General features: G+C 37.8%; 2 protein-coding genes across 2 annotated transcripts; one reads left to right on the top strand and one right to left on the bottom strand.

Annotated features, from left to right (window-relative positions):
• Window positions 1-3,222: 3,222 nt before the first annotated feature.
• Window positions 3,223-6,171, top strand: LOC139091382 (atlastin-2-like). Its single transcript, XM_070641441.1, has 5 exons — window positions 3,223-3,524; window positions 3,604-3,818; window positions 3,873-4,289; window positions 4,550-4,709; window positions 5,141-6,171. The coding sequence occupies exons 1-5, from the start codon at window positions 3,458-3,460 to the stop codon at window positions 5,917-5,919; spliced, it is 1,638 nt and encodes a 545-aa protein (XP_070497542.1). The 5' UTR covers window positions 3,223-3,457; the 3' UTR covers window positions 5,920-6,171.
• A 4,390-nt stretch (window positions 6,172-10,561) lies between these two features.
• LOC139089572 (uncharacterized) lies at window positions 10,562-21,933 on the bottom strand. Its single transcript, XM_070639136.1, has 4 exons — window positions 21,930-21,933; window positions 15,498-15,823; window positions 11,265-11,756; window positions 10,562-10,876 (listed from the first exon to the last, which is right to left on the bottom strand). The coding sequence occupies exons 1-4, from the start codon at window positions 21,931-21,933 to the stop codon at window positions 10,562-10,564; spliced, it is 1,137 nt and encodes a 378-aa protein (XP_070495237.1).
• Window positions 21,934-23,299: the final 1,366 nt, after the last annotated feature.

Here is a 23,299-nt window from a genome sequence, read left to right as displayed (position 1 = left end):
TTTATGAAGAAAATTGAGAAAAATTTACATAAAATTAGAATGTTTGATAGAATTAATCATATGATGATTCGGGTTTGTAGTTATTAGGGATGGTGTGACCACTCTTGCCGTTCCTATTCCCCTCCTTCTTCTTCATGCATTCGCCTCACATTCTGCTTCAACTTCTCTTGCCACTCGCCTTGCCAAACTCCGTCCAATTCCTCTTCCAACTTCTCATCCACTTCTACTTCTACTCCCCACTCCCCAGTCCCACTCCCCAGCACCATTGTAAAAAAAAAACATCAAAAAATCAAAAAAAATAAACAAAAAATATTAATACCTAAAAATGTATTACAATTTAGTTCTGTATATAGAGTCAAGCAAATTCTTAATCTAATCAAGTTGTGTGACGCCGTGACGTCTCATTTTTTTCTCTGTAATCTTTATCTTCATGCTGCGTTCTCATCACGTACACACTTTTTATTTTTTAGAGTAAATGAGAGCGTTGCTAGGCAACATTTAGTGCTTTATTCTCTCCAGGAGAAGTTTCTCTCAGTTTAGTGAGAAACTTGTGGGAGAAAAAAGTTAAATTTTCATTCAGGTGCTGTTATTCACGTGAGAATCTAAACATATGGATGTAAAATGTTTGATCTTTCAGGTCATAATTATTAAAAGGTCAACAATCTTAATTAATTAAAGATGAATCACTTTGGGGGCTGTAAATGAACGTTTAGACATAATGGGTAGACAATGAGGCATGAGTGGCAATAAGGCAGGCAAATGAAACTTAATTGGAGTCCAGCTGAATTCAAAGCAATTGCCTGGCTTCAAAATGGTTGTACATTATGTAGAAATGGGTGAAAATCCGAGCTTTAGACATATCTGAGTCTGCTCTTGGACCAGAGCTGTCATAGCTCCGGGAGCTGGACTGCTTCCCCGAGCGACATAAATGAAGAAGGTCCTACCACGAAGCTGTAAACCTCTTTTATCAACACAAAATCGAATCTGTCAATTTTTGGTAGCTATTGAGCCATTGAGATTGCTTCTATTTGGTATTACTACAGTAGATTCGACAGATCCTTCTTCATTTGAATTGTTTGGGAGGGAAATGAAGTCTGGACCACAAAATAGAGTCCTGCCAACTCTGCCAACTCTGCCAACTCTGCCTAAGGAGTTTTACCAAAGCAGAGTCTTTTGACGGTCGTATTTCTTACTTTTGCTACGTTGTGTGCTTTTAGGTTGCTTACTGTGGAATTTTAAAGATCGATCAGGGAAGTAGTCAGAAATGTATTAAGGACAGGGCTAGAGGAAGGGATTGAATTGTTTTTGTATGAATTGTAACAATTTTGGCGAGATTTTTGGATTTTTTGCTCAAAAACTCTAAAGAATTTTAAATGTCTACACGGATAGGGACAGGATTTGAAGCTCACTCAGGCCGACTCGACTTGGAATTCAGAGCAAGGTAGGGTTGATCCCTAAGCACCCTCTCGCTTCAATACAATCCTGCGGTTGACTATCTGAAATTATATGTAAAATACTTTAAAAATTAAAAAAAAAAAAAAAATCGTTATTTTTCATTGTAAACTTAGCTCAAATTTATGAAGTTAAAAATTAAAATAAATTCAAATAAAATTCAAAAAATTTATATCCAATAAATTAAAATTATGTCTAATACCTAACTAAACAAAAAATTGTTTAAAATATTCAAAAATTCCCCAAAAACTCAATTAACATCCCAAAAAAAATTATTTCACATAAACAAAAGCTGATCACTTAAACAAAACATAACAAAAAAATGCTAAAAATTGATGCTAAAGCAACACGAAAAAAGAGAAGAAAAAAATTCTATTTTTGCATTGACCTTGATACTATTTTAAGTGCTTTTTTCTTTTCTTTGTGCAAAATTTTCCTTAGTGCGTTAAGAAACTCGATACAATTCACATGAATTTTTCGTGTGATCGGAAAGAATTTTTTCGGTGATTTTAAATTAAATTAAATTATGGAATTTAAGTGATTTTTTGTGATTATATTCAATAAATTCATTACTTTATAGTCGTGAAAATTTGCAATTTTTAATTAAAAAATTACATAAAAAAGTTATAAAAAGTGATCATAAATCTGTGAAATAAGTTGCATAAAATTAAAGGTCAGACTTGTTTGTCTTATAAATAATTTTATGAGGAAATAAGAAAATCAAGAAAAATTGTTGAATGTGAAAATTCTGATTGATAAATGTGATCATTAAGACAGTGTTGGAGAGCCGGTGTGTTATGCTATTTATTGACGGAACAATGAGAATGCTGAAGTCTGATTCTGTAGTTGGCCAAGTGTCAAGCTCATACCTTAATGTCATGTTACAGTTTAGCTTAATTTATTTGATTTTAAAGCACTAATTTGACGAGAATTTCATATAAACTTGGATAGACTTGAGATGATTTTTCCTTACAAAATCAGAGTCGACTTCAGGATTTTCTAGATTTGCGTCAAATTAAATGTCCTTACTTACTTATTTCGCTGACCATACAAATCAATTGTAATCTATGACCTTGATTTAATTCAGATTGGCAACTTCCTTAGCCAACATATTAACCTCAACAAAAACTTCGAATTCAGATTCTTGTTTAGCATAATATGGTGGGAATTGTACATAATGATATAGTCATGGTAAGGGTTCTCGAGACTCAGACCAAGACTTCTCTAGATTTTTTGAAGTTTAGACTTTTATGCGAGTCTTTGTAGTCTTGGTGACGATTTCAGTCTTAAAAATTCGAAGAAACCAGAGCCTGATACGGAAAAAGTGACTCGACTCGATACAAAACCTGCGTCTACTTGGAGTTCTGATAGAAACCGAGACTTTAGAAAATAAAAACCCACGTGAAGAAAACGGAAAAAATGTTTTAGGCTTAAAAAATTGGTTTAAGATTTTAGCCAATGGTGGACATCTGTCTGTAGTAAATTCAGGTTAGAGTTAGAGCAGTCCTACTGCATACATTCTGCATTAACGCATCTTTTAAGAGCTGTAAAGATAAGACACACTTGATCATGATTTGTTACTATTGATCCACTGTGAATCAAATGGCGTTAATTAAGCTAAGTTATTCAGCTATTTTTCAATCTCGTCATACCTCGTTATGCTCGATCAAGCCAAACTCAAATCCTATTTTTCTAATATTTCTTGGCATCCTCTGCGACAAATAATAATTCCTGAATTTCTGATGATTCACAGAATGCTTTAGTATTTCTCTGGCTAAAACTCAAGCTAGAAATGTAAAATAACACACTGGTTACTCTTCACAAATCTCAGAAACCATTGAAATAAATCAAATTTTAGAATTTCCCATTTTACACAAAACACAGCGAATCGCATCCAAAAACATCAAAATATCAGATAAAAGAACTCCACAATCTCTACCAAGACTAGACAAGATATACAAAAGATTAGATAAGTAAAAAGTGCCAAAACACATCCAAAAAAGCCATGAACGGAAGCAGTACGCCAACTGAAAATAACTCAAAGACATCAAATGCCGATGAAGATCTTAAAAGTAAGGAGCAGCAAAAAAAAATCGATAAAATTAATTAAAATTTCATTCAACTTTTGTTCGTTAATTTTAAAAATATCAGCCTACATGCCGCTGAGTCATCCGCACGGAAATGCTGAAAATATTTTAAGATTCGTAAACAACAACAAAATTTCGGTTAACAATGAGCAGCTTAAGAAGCTATTTGATCATCCCGAAGTTAGAGATCGTAAAATTGTTGTATTTTCAATTATTGGAGCTTATCGGAAGGGAAAGAGCTTCTTTTTGGATTATTGTCTGCGGTTCCTCTACGCTCATGTGAGTAGCTTCATACTATAACCCAATTCAGCCCCTAACCCCTCTATCTTCCAGTACAAATCAATCAACAACCCCACAAACCCCTGTTCCGACCCATCCAACTGGATCGGATCCGAAACGGAACCACTTAAAGGATTCTCATGGCGTTCCGGACCAGCATGTGAGACAAAAGGCATTGTCATGTGGAATGATGTCTTCCTGCACACGTCACTAGATACCAACGAGAAATTTGCAATTGTTGTGATGGATACGCAAGGTCTGTTTGACAATGAGACATCACCGACGGAAAATTCACGAATTTTTGCACTTGGAACGCTGATTTCGTCAGTTCAGGTGCTGAATTTGACGGGTGTTGTGCAGGAGGATCAGCTGCAATATTTGCAGTTTGCGACGGAGTTTGCGAGGCTGTCAGCGGCTGTTGGGTCTAATATGAGGCCGTTTCAGAATTTGATGTTCTTAATTAGGGATTGGGTGAGTAAAGGGATTGATAAGTTGGTGAAGATTTGGTGTCGATTAGCACAAATTGGTTATTTTACAATTCTGCATGGATACGCTCATTTAGATGAGTATGCTCATTGTCTGTTAGGGTAACTGACTTGTGCTATTTGGGTGTATTTTGAGGACTTTTGTGCCAATTGCTGACTTGGCTATTTACCCATTCTTTAGCTACTCACCAACTTCCTTCCATGAAAAATCTGATAAATTTTATGAATTTTTCCATTTATTTCTAGGTCTATCCAGATCATCACAATTTCGGTATAGAAGGTGGTGAGGAATACCTCCAAAAATTCCTAGAAGTCAAAAATGACCAAAAGCCAGAATTGCGGTCTGTTCGAAAGTTTATTCACAATTCTTTTGAGAACATCAGCTGTGCTCTTCTTCCTCATCCAGGTTAGTATGACTGAAGGGTATTTAGAGGGGCTTGGAGGATTGTGGCAGCTGAGGATGATCCCTAAGCTACTGAGGATGATCCCTAAGCTACTGAGGATGATCCCTAAGCTACCCCAATCCTCCTGGTATGCCTCAATGACACAGAATCAAGTTGAAACTGCATTATGCATCCATTGAAGATGGAAATTGATCTTCAGGTGCTTCATACGCAGATATATCGATTCTGCATGACTGTTATAGTCTAAGCCAGTCATGGGCAACCTATGTTCCGCCAAAAGCGATTGGAAAAGTCATGATTCAGATGCTGTGTGCTGCCGGTCATGTTAATGGATAAATCTTCATCTCAACATCGTTGCCTACCCAATACCTCAATCATTATCATCAATTCCATTCAAAAATTCACTAAATCCTCAATAATTCCTCAATTTTAGGCTCAACAGTTGCTGGCGGTAAGCGACAAAGTCGAAAATATGACGGCAATTGGCGTGAAATGGACGAAGAATTTAAAGAAGAAATTGAGAAGCTCATCGACCATCTCCTAAAGCCTGACAATTTAGTTCCAAAGCGAATTAATGGAAAAGATGTCAAAAGTTCTGAATTTTTAGCCTACATTGACCAATATTTTAAGCTATTCTCATCAAACTTACTGCCGGAAGCTCAATCAATCTACGAGACGACTGTCGAGCAGCAATTAAGCTTCTTAATCAATTCCTGTTTTGATAATTATCTAAAATCAATACAAGATCATGAAAGCAGCATAATCAGCATTAATTATGTCTCAATAGTCCATAAAATGTGTAAACTCCAGTCACTGCTGCTATTTAAAGACTCAATGAAAATGGGAAATTCCGAGCACGAAAGAAAATTCCGTAAAAATCTTGAAAATCGTATTGACAATTTTTATGCAGCATGGGCTGAAAAGACGACAGCTAAAGTGAGGAAAGATGTTGAAGAAAAAGAAAAAAGTCGTTTAGCGGCATTGGAAATGGAAAGACTCAAATGTGAGGAACAGAAATATTTGAGACAGAAGGATGTTAATGAACTCCGGATTAAGATTGGTGAAGAAGAAATTAAGAGAAAATTGGCAGAGAAGGAACGTGATGCGGAGAAGAATAAGAGGCTGGAGGCTGAGGAGCATGTTGAGGCGATTAAGGCTGAGATGACGGATAAGGATGAGAGGAGGCAGTTTGGATTTTGTGGATTTTGTTAGGACATTTTGTGATAATTTGTGTGGATTTTAATAAAATTTGATGGAATTTCCACAGTTTGAGCCAAAATTGATGAAAATTCAGCAAAATTTTGACTAAATTTCCACAATTTGAGCCAATTTGAGCCAAAATTGTTGAAAATTCAGCAAATTAGGGCTAAATTTCCTCAATTTTCATCCATTTTTCCGAAATTTGACTAGAATTTGTCCAAAAAGTTTCAATTTTTAGTAAAATTTGTGATTTTTAACCTAGAAACTGCCAAAAATTTAGCATTTGCCAAATAAAAATTGCATAAAAAATTCACTAAATTTTATCAATTTTCAACTTACCTCAAAAATTCCTCAATTTTCTTCATTTCACCTCAAATTTCGTCTTTCTTATCTGTAGTTTCACACCCCGTCAGCACCCTCAGCCCCTAAATCCCCCTCAATATCCCTCAATTCCCCTCAATCCCCCTTAATCCCTCTCAATCCCCCTCAATCCCCCTTAGTCCCCCTTAGTCCCCCCTAAAAATCCCCCAAAAAAACTCAAAACTCAATTTTTCCAAGATTTATCATCTTTTATTCATCCATAACTGAGTAATCTCATTTAAATACTAAATTGTAATAAATCTGCACATTGAGCGCTTGTAGAAATTTCACAAAAATTTATACTTTATGTCTTTTTTGGCTATATAAATATTTTACTATAATTATAAACTGAGTTAACATTCGCATAAAAGGCAAATTTTTTGCTTCTTTTTTTTGGGCTTTTATAGAATTTTTGTCATAGACACTTAACAGATAGCAGACTTACAAGGTATAACATCAATTATGTTATGTGGGTTTAGTAACTGGAAGTCACAAGGCGTAGAAATGGCAGGAAATCTGGACTTTTGCTGACTTGATTCTAAAGTCCAAAAATGGCTTAATCATGGTCAATTCAGCCTGAAGCTTGATTTTCGATCATTTCATCGCCTTGTGCTTTTTGGAGTGGATTTTGGGAAATTTTGTGGAATTTTGATAAGAGGTTTTTGAGTCCATTTTCAAGTTATTTGAGAACCAGCACTCTAGAGCGTGATGGGCATCTTTATATGTATCCCTACACATCTCAGTCCTTTTGTGGCAATAAGGTTGCTCACTACTACCCAAAGCATATATCAAGATTCCACAAAATTCCCCATTTTCTCCTTTAAACCCTTCAATTTTCTCAAAGTTCGAAGTTAATTCTCATTTTGTATGGAAAAATCAACTCAGATCGACTCAACTCGATACAAAATCCGAATCAACTTCGAACTCTGACTTATTCCTAACACCTACAAATATATAAATATTCATTCTTGTATATAGACTCATATATAAATTTACTATATTTTAATACATTTTGTATACAACTCCAAATTTTATGTTTAAGCTTACATTAATTTGTATTCTTTTTTTTACTTTTTCTTCTTGTATATATAATTTTTGTCACAATTAATCACATTTAATTTTGCTTACAATAGGCGGGTAAATTGTTAGAGAGATTTGCTTGCAAAAAGCGGTAGAAGCTCGAAAGATTTTGGATTTTGTTTGTGTATTTATGATTCTTAACAGGCAGAAAGGTCGCAATTGAGTACTGTAGTGGTATTTCTGTACCATGACAGCATGCTTTGTGCCTGTTAGGGGATGATATAAAAATGATGGGGAAATATTATAGCTCGAAAGCGATTCGAATTTTGTGTGAAAAAGTCGATTCCAGAGTTGCCAGGTCACCATGGAGGCCGGGTTCCAAATAAAGTGGAGGCCAGTCACAACGGATTCTGATCCAACTCTGGACGACTCGACTTGACTCCATACAATATTCAAGTAGACTTGAAGCTCTGGGAAATATGAAATAGATAAGGGAATCATGTCAGAATTACGTCGATAAGATCCCGGATTTCGGATCAATTAACTGACTAATACAATTAAGGGGTGAGGATGACTAATATAATCATTACTAGAAACAGACATGCAACTGTTTTCTTTGGGAATTCCGGAAAGCATATGGCGTTCAAAATGATTGAAAATGAGGCTTTAGGTTGAGTTGACTCTGGTCTGATTCAAGAATTCATCGAATCTGGACTGTAGCCAGAATCATGCCGACCTGTTGCCACATTTTCAGTCATTTCTTCATCATGTTCTTTCCTCAAATCCTCAAAATTGCAGCATAACCCAAAATATACAGAAAATAGACTGAAAATCCCTATCCCACATCAAATATGCTACAAACAAAAAGCCACAATCAGTGATTAATCAGATTCCTTAATCCTTGTCTTAACTTGTCCTATAATATATTCACACTATACATAGACACTCAACAGACACACTCAATTCATCTTGTGTATATATTAGCATAAGTTTTTCATTTTCTTAACTTACTTGCGATGCCATTTTATGACTTTTAATGTAATGATTATGTTTCACATGGTAAGTATGATAATGAATTTTGTATTGTAATGTAAGGAGGGAAATTGAAGATTTTGATGGTAGTTTTTGGGGACATGTTGGGGACTTAGGGATTGGATGGATTATGAGGGGATTGTCTTGATGGATTTTGTTGTGAATTTTGAACATACTAACCTGTATCCTAAGCAACATAACGTGGAACGTTGTGAACCTCTATGACGCTGTATTACTGGCACGACGGGACCTTGGAGGCTGCTTTCGATCCAGTTTTACATCAAAAAATATTGACTTTCCGTATTGTGTTGCTCGGGAATTCTCAATAATGTCTAAAATTTGCATGATTTTTGTAATTTTTTCTGAATTTTGATCCAAAACTGAATTTCCTTGACCAAAGTTTAGTATTTTTGAAGATACCAAGGTAGACTGAATTTTAAGCTATCCCGAGCAACACAACACAGTTGCTGGAACATCATTTCGTCTTTAGGTTAACAATAAGTTATGAAAATGCCCTGATGACTCAGTGACAGCTGTTTTTGGGTCATTTATACGGTCACAAATTGAATTGACTCTATCGAGGTGTTAAGGACCATTGCAACCAATATATAGCCATAGCTTCCTCAATTTAGTGACATATTGATAAGCAATGCTCCAAAAAACACAAAATCCCCTGCCAATAAACCCCAAAAAGTACCTCAACTCCAGCAATTCTCCTACAATTCCGTATCAAATCATTCAAATGAGACAATCCATCAAATCCCATCCAATGAGAGACAATCAATCTTATGACCCACATTCCATCGTCCCACAAGTCTAATAATCTTGTTCCTTATTACTATACATTCAATGTAAACAGGTAAAAGGACATAAAAATCAGCCTTTGGCTTTCTTTAAACATGCAAAGCATTTGCATTATTTGTGTGTGTATATATGTTGTGTCTGTATGAATTTTATTCGTACATCTTACCTGATGCATGGTTAATGAAAATTATCATATTTATTTTAAGGTCATGATATATGTGATGAACATGAGGAGAATCTTAATCTTGATACATGTTTCTTTTTTTTGGTACTTTTGATGATTATTGTATGAAAGTTTTTTGTGGATATTTTTGGGGAAGGAATTGCAATAACTTGTTGATTGTATGAAGTTGAAGGGAGAAGATTGGTTTGATTATCCTGAATGTACCATACCCAGACTACCATATACAGACGTGACTCTGGTTTGTTATCGGATTTGAACTGAATAATGTTATATTTGAGCTGAATTGTGCACCAAGACAGAGTCACGCCGGGTTAGGGTCGTATTGTTGATCATTTAACTGATTTGTGCTATTCGGCATTCAAGCGAATTGGGTTAAATTGCTTATGGAGTATGTCTAATGGTTAAGGGTATACAGCTGATCAAACTAATCTCTCGCACAACTTTAACTCCTGGGGCCGATCAACCAATCCAGAATATACTATCCTATCCTCCCCACGGGATATCCTGTCCTACCCAACTTGAGATATCCTAAATTATCCTATCCAATATATCGTACCCTAATCTAGAGATCCTACAATTCCCTACTCTACTGGGGGATGTCCTAACCTACTCTACACAGTTAAGCATGGATATTTTAGCATAGCCCTTCTACCCTACTCTTTCTTCATCCCAAGGGTACATAGGATAGGATAAGATGGAGTCGTTTGGTACAGATCAGCCAATCCAGGTAGGTTGGAATAGAATATCCCGGTTTAAGGAGAGTAGGATAGGGTAGGATGTTCCGAGTAGGTTTTGAAATCAGCCCCAGTGGTTAGGGTTGTGCTTTAATTAATCTAAGTCAATATCCTATCAATTTGATCAATTGCTTAGCTACTCACTCCAAGTTTTGACACCATAAGCCCACCCCTCAAGCTCCACTTCAACCCCATTCCAATCTCCAATTCCTTCACAAAAATTCCACAAAAAAATTTCAATTTATCAATTTTTCATTATTCAATGTTATCAACTTAATGTGGTCCCTGTAGTACACTTCAATTTACTACATATATATCTATTCTATTGCTACACAATACATCACTCTTGGTTAATTTGAGTGCTATCGTTGCCAAAAAATAATAATATCACAAAAAACGGAACTGATATGAACAAAAATTAGACATGAAAAGTTGTTTAACTTTAGTAAGGCAAAGTTATCCACATATTCATCAGATATTCTGGTTTGGCATCACTCCAAAAAAGTCATTTGCAGCCTTCTTATTTATGTCCTCCATCAGCTGCTCCATATGATGCGACTGCATCCTTATCGGCCGCCATAATTTTTCGATCATGTTCCTCACTTTTGAACTTGTCATTTAAGGACCAAACACACAGGAACAAGAAGACCCAAGCGACAATCATGAGGGCACTAAAGTGCGGCAGTTTATCCTCAAATTTTAAATCTTCACGTTTTAGTGGAACTTTTGGTGGACCTGGATCGTTGAGTATTGTTGGAAGTATTACAGATGTGATGGCAACGATGAGGAGAATGGCATTGACGATGAGCATTGGAAGGACGAATGTTGACTTACGCTGGAAATAGGGAAATTGATGGATATAAGAGATGTTGTTAGATAGAGTAGGAAGGGGTCTGTTTTGGGGTCAATAGCAGAGCTGATAGGACTCTTGGAGCAGAAACTTCAAGGGACGTGCCTTTTTGGGCTTTTGAAGCTCCCAAAGTCCTGATAACTCTGTCAAGAACTCCACTGGAGTCGGAGTTTGGAGTCTGATTGAAATTTGACCCTAAAAGTCATGCAAACTCTGCCTCAGCCCCCAAAACCCAATTTAACCCCCGAAAACCCAATTTAACCCCCCAAAACCCAAGCTAACCCCCCAAAACCCTAGCCAACCCCCTCAAAACCCTCTTCAACCCCCCAAAAACCCAACCCAACCCCCCCAAAAATCCCCATCCATCACTCACCTGACTAATTCCAACAAACAGTATAAGCGCCAATATTGTCGTAAGTGTCGCAATCGCCAACAACACAAGACTATCCTTAAGACGATCCGCATTAATATAAGCGGTGAACACACAATACAGAAAATAAGGCATGGCAATAACACCAGCGACTAAATTAAGTACAGCAAATACATATCCACCAATTTCAGCATAACGATCCAATGGCGATTGCTTCTGTATCGTGGCTTGTGCTTCAGCATTTGATAAATTTTCGGATGGAACTGCCGATGCAACTTCAGCATTATCAAGCTTATCCTTCTCATCGGCTGCATACCGAAGATGTATTGAGTAGATGATCATTAATGCATATATCCTGAATGTTACATCGCCTATAAATGGCAACAGACGTTCGAGTGAGTTGTAGACTTCAAGTAGTATAATTCCAGCTGATATCACTAAGCATGTCATGAAGGCATGAAGTAGCATAAAGTGATTGATGATGCCGGACTTACGCTGTTTATGGCAGTAATTTTTTGTGGATGAAATGAGAATAAAAATTGAGAATTTATTGTTAGATGTCGGGTATGGTGTAGGGGTATGGTGGGGTATAGACGATTTTGGCACAATTTATTTTGGGGTTGATGACTTTTTTGGGTCGTTAAACTATGGAAATAGAGTCTTTAAAGTACGTGACAAGTTGGAGACTTATGAATTTAAATCGAATTTTTTTATTCCTTTAATCTTGTCGTCTTTGATGTCTTTTGGATGAAGAAATGGGGAAATGTCTTTGAAGGAAGTATTTCAAATAATTTGATAGCTTTCGTCGCTTTTTTACTTTGGGGCCGTTCACTTATTACGTTACGCAAAAAAACGAATTTCTAGACCCCCCTCCCCCCTCGTTACAAAATGTCGTTACAAAAAAAATTTTTTGGTTGAGACTGTTACAAAATCCCAGACCCCCCCCCCCCTAAAAAGCGAACGTAATAAGTGAACGGCCCCTTTGTACTTCCGATTCTCTTTTCAATTTTGTTTTCTTTTCTTTGTCAAAGGCATTCGAAAAAGGCGTCGTTTTGTGGATTATGAAGTGTATTATGTGATTTTGAAGACTGGGTCGGTTTCTTAATTTACGCTGGAATAACCTAACTTATCCAAGCCGAACCAAACTCTATCAGACACGAAACCATCCCGAACTCAACAAGAACCTAACCTAAATCCAACCTGAACTCAATCTGAACCGAACCCAATCTCAACCCGAATCCAATCCGAATCCACCCCGAACCTAACCTGAACCGTACTCGATCCTAAACCGAATCCAACCCTAATCCAACCCGAACCTTACCCGAGCCCAACCCGAACTCAATCCGAACCAAACTCGAACCTTATCCGAATCCAACCCAATCCCAACACGAATTCAACACGAATCCAATCCGAATCCAACCCGAAGTTAATCCGAACCCAACCCTATCCCAACATGAAAACACTCCTATTCGTTCCGTATAGGCAGGATTATCCTTGGTTATTTCAAACCACCCCATCCAAAGTGCAGTAGGACTGAAGAAGGAGTGGACTCTACCATCAACCCTCATCAACCCACGGATCCTAATAAAGTTTCCAAACTTTTTCCCAACTTTTTCATTAGAAATTAACCTAAAAATACCACCCAAAAAAAATTCCAAACTTTTCTAGAGAAATTCCCACTTAATATTTCATAATCAATTGTCTTCAAAAGTTCAGTTCACTTCCAAAAATAAAAATTCCATAAAAATGACCACATAAAAAAGTTGATTACACGAAAAATGCTTCAACATCCTTCTTACCTCCCCATTTAGATCAATAAAAGTACAATAAGGCAGGAAGGAAGTGAAATTTACATAAAAATGTCATTACTTAAATAGGTACAAATGAGGTTGTCAATTTGGTATTAAAAATTAGAGCAATTTGGATGTTGAGTTGCTAGGCTGAGAGAGGCATTGGAGATAGGAGGTTGGGGAAGGAAGGATTGGATTGTTATGGAGTTTTGATAGGTTTTGAGGTAGTTTGGACTTTTATATTGATTGAAAATTGAGGTTTTGTGTTGGATGGGTTGTTTTGTGACTCATTCAGAAGGATATGCACTCCAACAAGCTTCAATTGAGGCAGAATCAAGGTAGAGAGGGTCTAAATCCCTATGCAACTAGGTACCTAGTTAGAATACCGACTCAGTGACCTTTGGTTCCAAACCCATCGGCATAAAAATTGTTCATTTATCCTATATCTAAGCATATGCATTGGAAACGCAGCTCATAGTAACCCTTTGTAGGCTACAAGCAGTAATGTCACCAAGAGAGCGGATTCTGATCCTACTTTGAACTTTAGGTAGCAACTGGTTACAAAGCTATGCCACACTTTTACTCGTTAAGCAACAATTAGCCGTAAAATGTCCTAATGCAGTTCTAAAATCACTGCAACCTCTCTAGATCAGTGATGGACAACCTGTGTGATATGGTTCACTAATGTGCAGCCTAAAATGATTGAAAATGTCATGAATTGTATGCCGTGTGCAATTTTGGATAGAGTCAAACGACGAAGGTGTGCCACGAAAACCAAAAGGTTGCGCAGCACTGCTCTAGATCAGAGCTAGCATGAATCCACAAGACAAACGGCTGTCAATTGAGTTTTTCTCCAAATGGAAGTCTGCCAACTCTGCTAGATGATCTTATCACCCAAAATAGACACCAAATAAGTCTCTATTCTTTCCCATCAACAAGTTCTTATTCAAAAGGTCAACTATAAACTTATTCAATTAAATTCAAAGAATTGAAAGATATCCACACGTGTTGAGTCTTTTTTCATAGAAAAATTAAAAATTTTTTTCTTCTTTTGTTCATTTAAATAACATGAAAAAAAAAGGTTCGAGATGAGGATTAGAACTTTTTAAGTAAATACAATCGAATTTTAAATTGAAAGTTGTTGCTTTTCTTGCTACAATTTATTTCACTGACATTCAGTCACAGCATGAAAGATGTCCTTTGTTGTACACTACACGTTGATGTTTATTGTGGTCTGGAATCTAAGTGCGACCGATAATAACCTTTAGATTTTGCAACAATATTAAGGTTGTGTTGATTATTTCATGACATTTTGAGTGTTTGGGGCAGTTGTGGGTAACCTGTGTGCTGCGGCACTTTAGTTAGTCATGCAGAATTTGAGAAATATCCGATGGACCGTAAGCCATGTGCGGTTTTGGTAGAGGCTTATTACTGAGATGTGCCGCATCACACAGGTTGCCCACTACTGGGCTTTAACTCATGCTTAAAGGACAATCCGTCAAATTTGTGGATTTATGACCTTCTAAAGTAAGTCTCAGTAACAATGATTTCATGACTTTCAACAAATTAATCCATTTAATCCATCTGCTGACGTCACTAACTCAATCTCCTTTTATTGTAACCTTTTTTCACAAAAAGTCAATCCGAATTGAATTCAAAATGTAAATCACATCAGCATATCCTCAACAAGTTTACATCCACAGTTATCCAATTTTTTTCATTAATAGCTTAAAGCTACAATTTGTGCTAAATTTCCACTCAACTTTTATTGAATTCTATTTTTATAAAAATTTTATTTACACACTTTTTGTGGATGAACAATTGAATCCACAAGCACATCCGCATTGATATTTATTGTTATGCTGTACATAGGAAATTTGTTTTGATTCCTTGGGAATTGAATTGTGAGTCATAGGGATCCTGGATGAGTCGTATTGGGAGACTGGGAAGTCTTCGGTTGTCATCGGTTATTTTCGGTTATTTTCGGTTATCTTCGGTCTGTTTTCGGTCACTTCGGTCTGTTTTTGTGGTCTGTTTTCGGTCACTTCGGTCTGTTTTCGGTCACTTCAGTCTGTTTTCGGTCACTTCAGTCTGTCTTCGGTCACTTCGGTCTGTTTTCGGTCACTTCGGTCTGTCTTCGGTCACTTCGGTCTGTTTTCGGTCACTTCGGTCTGTTTTCAGTCACTTCGGTCTGTTTTCAGTCACTTTGGTCTGTTTTCGGTCACTTCGGTCTGTTTTCGGTCACTTCGGTCTGTTTTCGGGTTGTCTTCGGTCTCTTCAGTCAATTTATAACCGAACTTGCAAATTAAGAGAGCAAGTGCCTTTTAAGAGCCTTAAAGTCAACCATCATCAATCCCCCACAAATCTCATCATTATTTAATAAATGTCACACATTTTCACCACTACAGATCACATCATCCCCACCACATCCCCTCATTCCACTTACCATGACAACATTCTGCACAACCACTATTGATGTTAGGATATAATACGACACAAAAATGACACAAATTGCAATTTTAACGACTTCAACAACATTTGCATTATATAAAAGTGTAGATAGAAATATGAGGAACACAAGTGATGTGATTGAGCAATAAGCAGCTATAGCATAAGCTCCAATTTCTAATTCTAAACAAAATAGAAATTTTTTTAAGGCGAACATTCTGATTTTTTGCTTCTTATTGACTAAATATTTGTGAGGATTATGTCCGCGTTGTGTAAATGTTGATAGAAAACTGGCAGATTTCCATTTGTGCGTAACTTTATGTCCTATTATGGATGAGAATGAGAGAGAGAAAGAGAGAATTTGACACACAACAACGCAACTCCAGTTGTAAAGTTTCATGTAATAGACGCTGATGTGCTATATGCTGGGTGTAGAAAATATGTTTGGGAATATGGATGAGAAATTCTCTCGATTTTTCTCTTGTGCTGTTTGAGGTTTTGGGAGATATTTTTCGAGAAGTTTTGTGGTAGAAAGGAATGTTTGAGAGCTTTAGTCAATCAGTCGCTTCAATCTGGTCGACTTTAGTCCGAGTCTAGCTCGAGTTTAAGCCGAGTCTAGCTCGACTTTAGTCCGATTAAGGTCTGAGTCTGACTCAGTAGTTGAGTCTAGTCGAGCGTAGTCGAGTCTAGTAGAGCGTAGTCGAGCGTAGTCAAGTCTAGTCGAGCGTAGTCAAGTCTAGTCGAGCGTAGTCGAGTCTAGTCGAGCGTAGTCAAGTCTAGTCGAGCGTAGTCGAGTCTAGTCGAGCGTAGTCAAGTCTAGTCAAGCGTAGTCGAGCGTAATCGAGTCTAGTCGAGCGTAGTCGAGACTAGTCGAACGTAGTCGAGTCTAGTCGAGCGTAATCGAGTCTGTTTGTTCTTTTAAATTGCATAGAAACTAAAGCGCCGTCAATTCCCACTTATAATTTGACAAATCAACCATTAAATCGCCACAACAATAATACAGCAAGTCCATTTGGCGCCAATTTAATTATATTTAAATTGAATATTGACATGATTATCATTTAAAGTAATCAAATTCACTTCCCATTCCGCAGTGTCTTCTAAAAAGTTTAATGTACAAAAAAAGGTATCGAGTCATTGAATAAAATTTTAATGAAGTCATAGTAAGGCACGATTAAAGTCTCTGTTCTCATCCAACACTTAATGAAATTATCAACAACAAAATGTGCCATAATTGCTATATCAGAACCCATCCCCTGTACAATGTTATGAACATGCTCTGTTCTGTGTCTATCTCGTACTGTGATGTGATCGCAATTAATTTTTTTATAACTTCATTGCATGACATAAAATCATATTTTTATATTTTTTTGTGTTTTATTATTTATTTTTAGATTACATCGACTATGCATAGCTGTGGATGGATGTGACATGATGGGATGTTATTGGGAAATGGGGAGACAGTGAGGTGATTTGAAGGGATGAATTTGGGATGGGAATGGAAATGCATTCAATCAGGAGAGTGGGAAAATGGAACTTCGCTCGACTTGACTTGACTTCGCTCGATCAGACTCGACTACGCTCGACTAGACTCGACTACGCTCGGCTAGACTTGAGTACGCTCGACTAGACTCGACCACGCTCGACTAGACTTGACTTCGCTCGATCAGACTCGAGCTAGACTCGACTACGCTCAACTAGACTCGATTACGCTCAACTAGACTCGATTACGCTCAACTAGACTGGACTTCGCTCGACTTGACTGGACTTCGCTCGACTTGACTGGACTTCGCTCGACTAGACTGGACTTCGCTCGACTAGACTGGACTTCGCTCGACTAGACTGGACTACGCTCGACTAGACTCGACTACGCTCGACTAGACTCGACTTTGCTCGTCTAGATTCAAATACGCTCGACTAGACTTGACTACGATCGGCAAGACTCAAGCTAGACTTAGACTTGAGTCGAGCTAGACTCGAGCCAAACTTGACTTCAACTTCTTCACGTCATAGTCAATTCCAATATTCCTCAATTAAACATTTCCACCCAAAAAAAAAGAAGCAAAAAAAAAAAAACGAAAATGAAACTTTAATGCAACTACTTCATAATTCATATCAGCACCACAACATGCTTATTAAGCTTCTCTCAAATATTCTCTTTTATTTTCATTCTGACCGTCCAAAAGTCATAAATATTCACCACAACCACAACTTAAGCCACCTGCCGACTTGTTTAATAATGAAATAATTGCGCCAACACACACAATTCTACTGCCGATAAATTTTCAACATTAAGCTGGTGGTTTCAGCACGTGGATCGTAATTGCTTACGATGATAAGAGAATCAAAGAAGGAAAAAGAAAGGAAAATTTTCTCATTATTTCCAGATAATGTAAACATATGCAGACAATGGATGATGAGGAGGGAAGGGATGGAGATGGGAAGAAGACAAAAAGGGAAATTGCGACGGAAATGGAAATGAAAATGCAAAAGCATTATTGTTACAGATGGAAGCAGGGATTGAAGAATTAAGAAGCAAATGAAGAGATGCTGAAGTGAAGATGCAAAAAAATTGAAGATGCAAAAAAAAATTGAAAATGCAAAAAAATTGAAGATGCAAAAAAAATTGAAGATGCAAAAAAAATGAAGATGCAAAAAAATGAAGATGCAAAAAACTTGAAGATGCAAAAAAATTGAAGTTGCAAAAAAATTGAAGATGCAAAAAAATTGAAGATGCAAAGCAAATTGAAGATGCAAAAAAAATTGAAGATGCAAAAAAAATTGAAGATGCATAAAAAATTTAAGATGCAACAGTTGGAGATGCTAATCCTGAGATGCAAAAATGAAGATGCAGAACTAAAAGATGCAAAAATTTAAGACGCAATGATAGAGATGCAATAATTAGAAGTACAGACACAAAGACAGAGATGCTAATGAAAACACAGAACAAAGAGATGCAAAAAAGATGCAAAGCCAGAGACTAAGAAAGCCACAAAACTCCCATCCACCATCCAATTCCACATCCAATTCCCAAAAACATACAAACAAATTGTTCTTATTATTTAATCAAAAAAGCCTCCCCACCACCACCACCAAAGCCAAGAAACAGCACAAACTAGTTGCCATTGTTTATTAATGTTTTGTGCCTTTACATCCACTTTCTGCCTTCTGTTTAAGCTTTTTTAAACATGGCAAAAAAGTGAAAGGGAAATGAAAATCAAAGCAAGAAAATTTTACCTGTTGAATATTTTAGTCATGCAAAACTGAAACTTTTCATTTTCATTCCGTTTTTTTGGCATTGTGCCAACTGTGCCGCTTGTTCTTGTTATGCCTTAAATATGAGAGAGGAAATTGCATGCAACTTGTTGAACTTTTCATGCTTTATGCATGACGATGAAGTTGCAAAAAATATAGTAAGGAATAGTCTTGAGGGGAAGTGGAATTAGGTATGGAATAAGTTGTGCCTTTATTTGTGCCTTTTATTTGGAATTCTTGAAGATGAATGGAATTTGGTAGATGATTTGAAAGGTGATTAATGGATTTGGGGACAAAACTGAGCGGGACGGGGCGTCAAACAGCATTTATGGCCATCAAATTAAGCCAAACATGACATGAAACTTTGACATTTTGTCGTCGATTTGCCGATGTTTAGTCGACTAATCAGGAAGAAGCATGGCTTTCAAATAGCGTACGGTGCAGACTCAAGCTGACGTGAAGCTTATGTTAAACCGAATGCGGTAGAATTCGTCGTGAACTTCTAGCCATGCCAGCATGAGCAACATCTCTCATTTTCCAGGTTTGCAGTTTTCCAGGTTCAAAAAATTGCATGTAAGCATTACCTGCACAAATCTGCACCTTTGGCTGTCCTTCATAGTTCGTCTAAAGCATGAATGCATGCGATGAAACAGACATTACTAAACAGGCTTAATTTTGGAACCTAAAAGTCAAACGGAGTGTCGAATGAAGGACATTAGCTTAACGTACAATCTTAGAGAACCAATTAGCAGGCGGAAGCTGTATGCTTTCTCGAAATCCCGGTCTCGATAAATTTTCGGGTTTGAGATTTCCCTTGATATCCTGATCCCAATCCCGATAGCGAACAAAACATTAACACTCAATTCCCCCAACCCCATCACCATCATTCCACCATCTTCAGACTGCAGACTCTAACAACACCACACACAAAAGCAGGTCATCAGTCTACAAATGACAAAATTATTGATTTTTTTTTCTTTTTAATCCGTAAGCTTTAAATTTTATTCTTTTTTAGTTTCACTTGTTGAACATTCTCAACGATGCGTGTCGGAAGATTTATGGCTTCTTTCCTTTTTTGGGGACTAAATTATGAAATATTTCAGTAGAAAAAAATGTCATGAAAGGAATTTTGGGGTTGACAATTTGGAGGATGTATGGAGGTGTAGTCAGGGTGAGGGAAGAAGGGGTTGGGGAAGAAGGGGGTAGGAAGGGGGTTAGAAGGGGGTAGGAAGGAGTTAGGAAAGGGGGAGAAAGGGGGGAAGAAGGGGGGAGGAAGGGGGTAGGAAGGGGGTAGGAAAGGAGTAGGAAGGGGGTAGGAAGGGGGTAGGAAGGAGTTAGGAAAGGGGTAGGAAGGGGGTAGGAAGGGGGTAGGAAGGGGGTAGGAAAGGGGTAGGAAGGGGGTAGGAAGGAGTTAGGAAAGGGGGAGAAAGGGGGGAAGAAGGGGGGAGGAAGGGGGTAGGAAGGGGGTAGGAAAGGAGTAGGAAGGGGGTAGGAAGGGGGTAGGAAGGAGTTAGGAAAGGGGTAGGAAGGGGGTAGGAAGGGGGTAGGAAGGGGGTAGGAAAGGGGTAGGAAGGGGGTAGGAAGGAGTTAGGAAAGGGGGAGAAAGGGGGGAAGAAGGGGGGAGGAAGGGGGTAGGAAGGGGGTAGGAAGGGGGTAGGAAGGGGGTAGGAAGGGGGTAGGAAGGGGATAGGAAGGGGGTAGGAAGGGGGTAGGAAGGGGGAAGGAAAGGGGTAGGAAGAGGGTAGGAAGGGGGTAGGAAGGGGGATGATTGGGGATATTGGGAGAAGTTAGGGGAAGTTTTGGAAAATGACGCAAGAGGAAGAAGAGGAAGGAACAAATATGTCTCTGTAGCTAGTTAAGCCTTTGTTCCTGACTATGGTCTAGTGTTTGACTACTTACGCATTTGTTCCTGAAGATAATAACTATATGAGAATTACCCAAAAATCTAGAACCACAAGCTAGTCTGACTAAGTCCTTCGATCAGGTTCTACGAGATCCAGTGTCATTCCAGATTCTGAACCAGACTAATGTCAGCCTGACGCCAGATTTTCATATCCACATCCACTGCCATGTGCCTTCCATAAATCCCTCATTATGTAAATTTTGACACACATTTCCTCCTGCAATAATTCATTTTCACCCAAATTAATCTTCATTTTCTCATTTGTTCCTCCTTTTTCTCACAAATCATCACACAATGGAAGCTCCACACATTAAATCACATCACACAATGACAATAGAAAAGGAGTTTTTTTACAGGTGTTTGTAATGTGACAAGATGACATAAACTTTCTATACATCCTCAATGTTATTCAAATGTTCATTTATTCCCGCATTTAGTGTTGACAAGTTTTTTGTCCCCCACACTAACCCCACACCCTACCCCACCTACCTACCTGTCCACCCTTGTTTTGTCGCTCGTGGAAACAATTTTTTGCTCACCAGCTGTTCGAGGATTGTCGATGAGAAAATGAGAAATTTGTGTTATGAGTCATCAATTCTCTCTCTCGGTTTTTTAAAGGTTTTCGTGTCGATTCTCTCACCGCGTTTGCTTATTGATGAATATTTTGAGTTGTTTTGTTGGAATTTTGGACGGAAAATTAAGTTTGATGGATTTGATTGAAGGGATATGACATATTTGGATTTGTGGGGACAAAACATGATATTTAGGGTTATGAGAGCCATTTTTGAGGGATCTGACATCGGTGAGGTCGGTGTAAAGCTGGATTTAACTTGAAACGAGCATTAAGTTGGAGCTGACACTAAGGATTCGCAGCAAAACATTCAAATTTGATAATTTTCAATATTTTTTGATAATTTTTTTTACAATTTTTGATTAATTTTTGATAATTTTGATCAAATCCACCCTCTTGGTCGCAACTATGCTGTCTACAGCTTGCCTTTATGTCCAATTTGGGCATTGGGTCCATTTCTAGACTCCTACATCTCCAGCTAACTACCTTTAATGATCTAGACTCACTAATTCATCATTCTGAAAGCCAAAATTAGCCTTTTTTGAGTATTCTAACTTCACGACGTCCAGGAGGTGCCTCAGCTTTAGATATCCTGGCTATACTCTTCTGTAAGCTGTGATTTTGGAGAATTTTGCTGAAAAACGTTCAATTTTCATGCAAAAAAGCATGTCTATTCATCTTTAAAGTCGTTCATCTCTTACCCATCTCTAGCCTATCTCTAACTCCACCAAACCTCCTCCTTAGTAGCTCTAAATACACAACAACCCAACCCACAGAAGCCTCTATTCCAACAAAGACAATCACCCTGCCTCATTCATATCCAACCTCATACCTGCTTTTAAAAAATTCATTCATTATACACAAAGATTATCATTTCAAAAGCCATAATGCTGCATATGTTAACCGTATGTATGTTATCATGACAGTCTGAATGTCCCTTAAGGCTGCGAATAATCATAAACCTGCATATTATTTCAATTTTTTTTTTTGAGTTTATTGTCTTCACAACAATAGTCACGTACACAATTTTGGATGTTGTAAAAAATAAAAAAATGTAAAGTTACTGTAGATGTGAATGACTTGGAGTGGATGTTTCGTGTGTTGGCTGGAAAGGAGTGGAGCTTTAATGATGTGGATTGTAGGTTAGGAGGATTTATGGAAAGCACAAGGGGTGGAAATGGTTCATTAACTGGTCCCAGGATGGCCTGTCTTTGGTGGACAGCCTTTTATTTAGTTGGGGCATATATTGGTGCTAAGAAACGGCCGAAACCACACACGGAATAGAGTTCATGACATTTAAAGGCATTTTTGTGGCAATCTAGAGTGTGGCGCATACAGGCTAGGCATCGTTGGGTGAGAGGATACCCGGAAAGCACATGACTTAGAAATGACTCAAAATCTGGCCAATGGATGGCCTTTCTTTGGAATATACTCTGATTTCATCAAATTTGACCTTGGGTAAAGCTCACATTGGCCTAGGACCGGATTTTGTAGACATTTCAGCTCCATGTGCCTTCCGGGGTTGAGTAGATTCAGGAATTAATGACTAAATTTCATTTGTTGCCTGATATACATTATTAATTGTAATCCATAACATCCTAAACCAAGTCCTCCGAGTCTCGATCTCCAGATTTGTCTACAATTGTGAGCTTTGTTCTTTGCAGCATCGGTCTTTGTGTCAGTCCCGTTTTTGCTGCCAATCCTAGTCTTGATGTAAATTCTGGTTTTGGTGTTGGATCCAGTCCTATTGTTTTTCCCAGTTATGGTTTCGGTCCCTGTCGTGGTGTCGGTTCCAGTTTTGGTGTCGTTCGTAGTCTTGATGTCAATCCTAGTTTTATTGTCCCAGTCTAAGTGTTGGTCATAGTCTTGGTGTCAATTCTGATCTTAATGTCGACCCGAGTCTTGGTGTCGATCCTTGTCGTGGTATCTGTCCCGATCTTGATATCAGTCCCAATTTTGGCGTCAATCCCGGTCTTGAGAATTCCACAAACCCCAACCCCAAAAAATCATTGCACATCTAAATATATTCCATTAAATACTTCACGTCCCTCCATCCCACTCAATTTAATTC

Source organism: Chironomus tepperi, unplaced genomic scaffold, assembly GCF_022539635.2.
Source record: "Chironomus tepperi strain 1889 unplaced genomic scaffold, CSIRO-AGI_Ctep_v1 contig_13, whole genome shotgun sequence".
In the NCBI taxonomy this organism is placed as follows: Eukaryota; Metazoa; Arthropoda; class Insecta; order Diptera; family Chironomidae; genus Chironomus; species Chironomus tepperi.
The sequence above is the reverse complement of the archived record's forward strand: the minus strand, read 5'-3'. Positions and strand labels throughout refer to the sequence as shown.

What these genes read in the sequence shown, in the direction of transcription:
- LOC139089572 (XM_070639136.1), bottom strand. An exon ending in TTGTGCAGAATGTTGTCATG is followed by an intron (nt 11,757 to 15,497) that starts GTAAGTGGAATG and finishes TGCCATAAACAG; the next exon opens with CGTAAGTCCGGCATCATCAA. An exon ending in TGTTTGTTGGAATTAGTCAG is followed by an intron (nt 10,877 to 11,264) that starts GTGAGTGATGGA and finishes CCCTATTTCCAG; the next exon opens with CGTAAGTCAACATTCGTCCT.
- LOC139091382 (XM_070641441.1), top strand. Translation starts at nt 3,458, where the DNA reads ATGAACGGAAGCAGTACGCCAACTGAAAATAACTCAAAGACATCAAAT. An exon ending in TGCGGTTCCTCTACGCTCAT is followed by an intron (nt 3,819 to 3,872) that starts GTGAGTAGCTTC and finishes TCTATCTTCCAG; the next exon opens with TACAAATCAATCAACAACCC. An exon ending in TGTTCTTAATTAGGGATTGG is followed by an intron (nt 4,290 to 4,549) that starts GTGAGTAAAGGG and finishes ATTTATTTCTAG; the next exon opens with GTCTATCCAGATCATCACAA.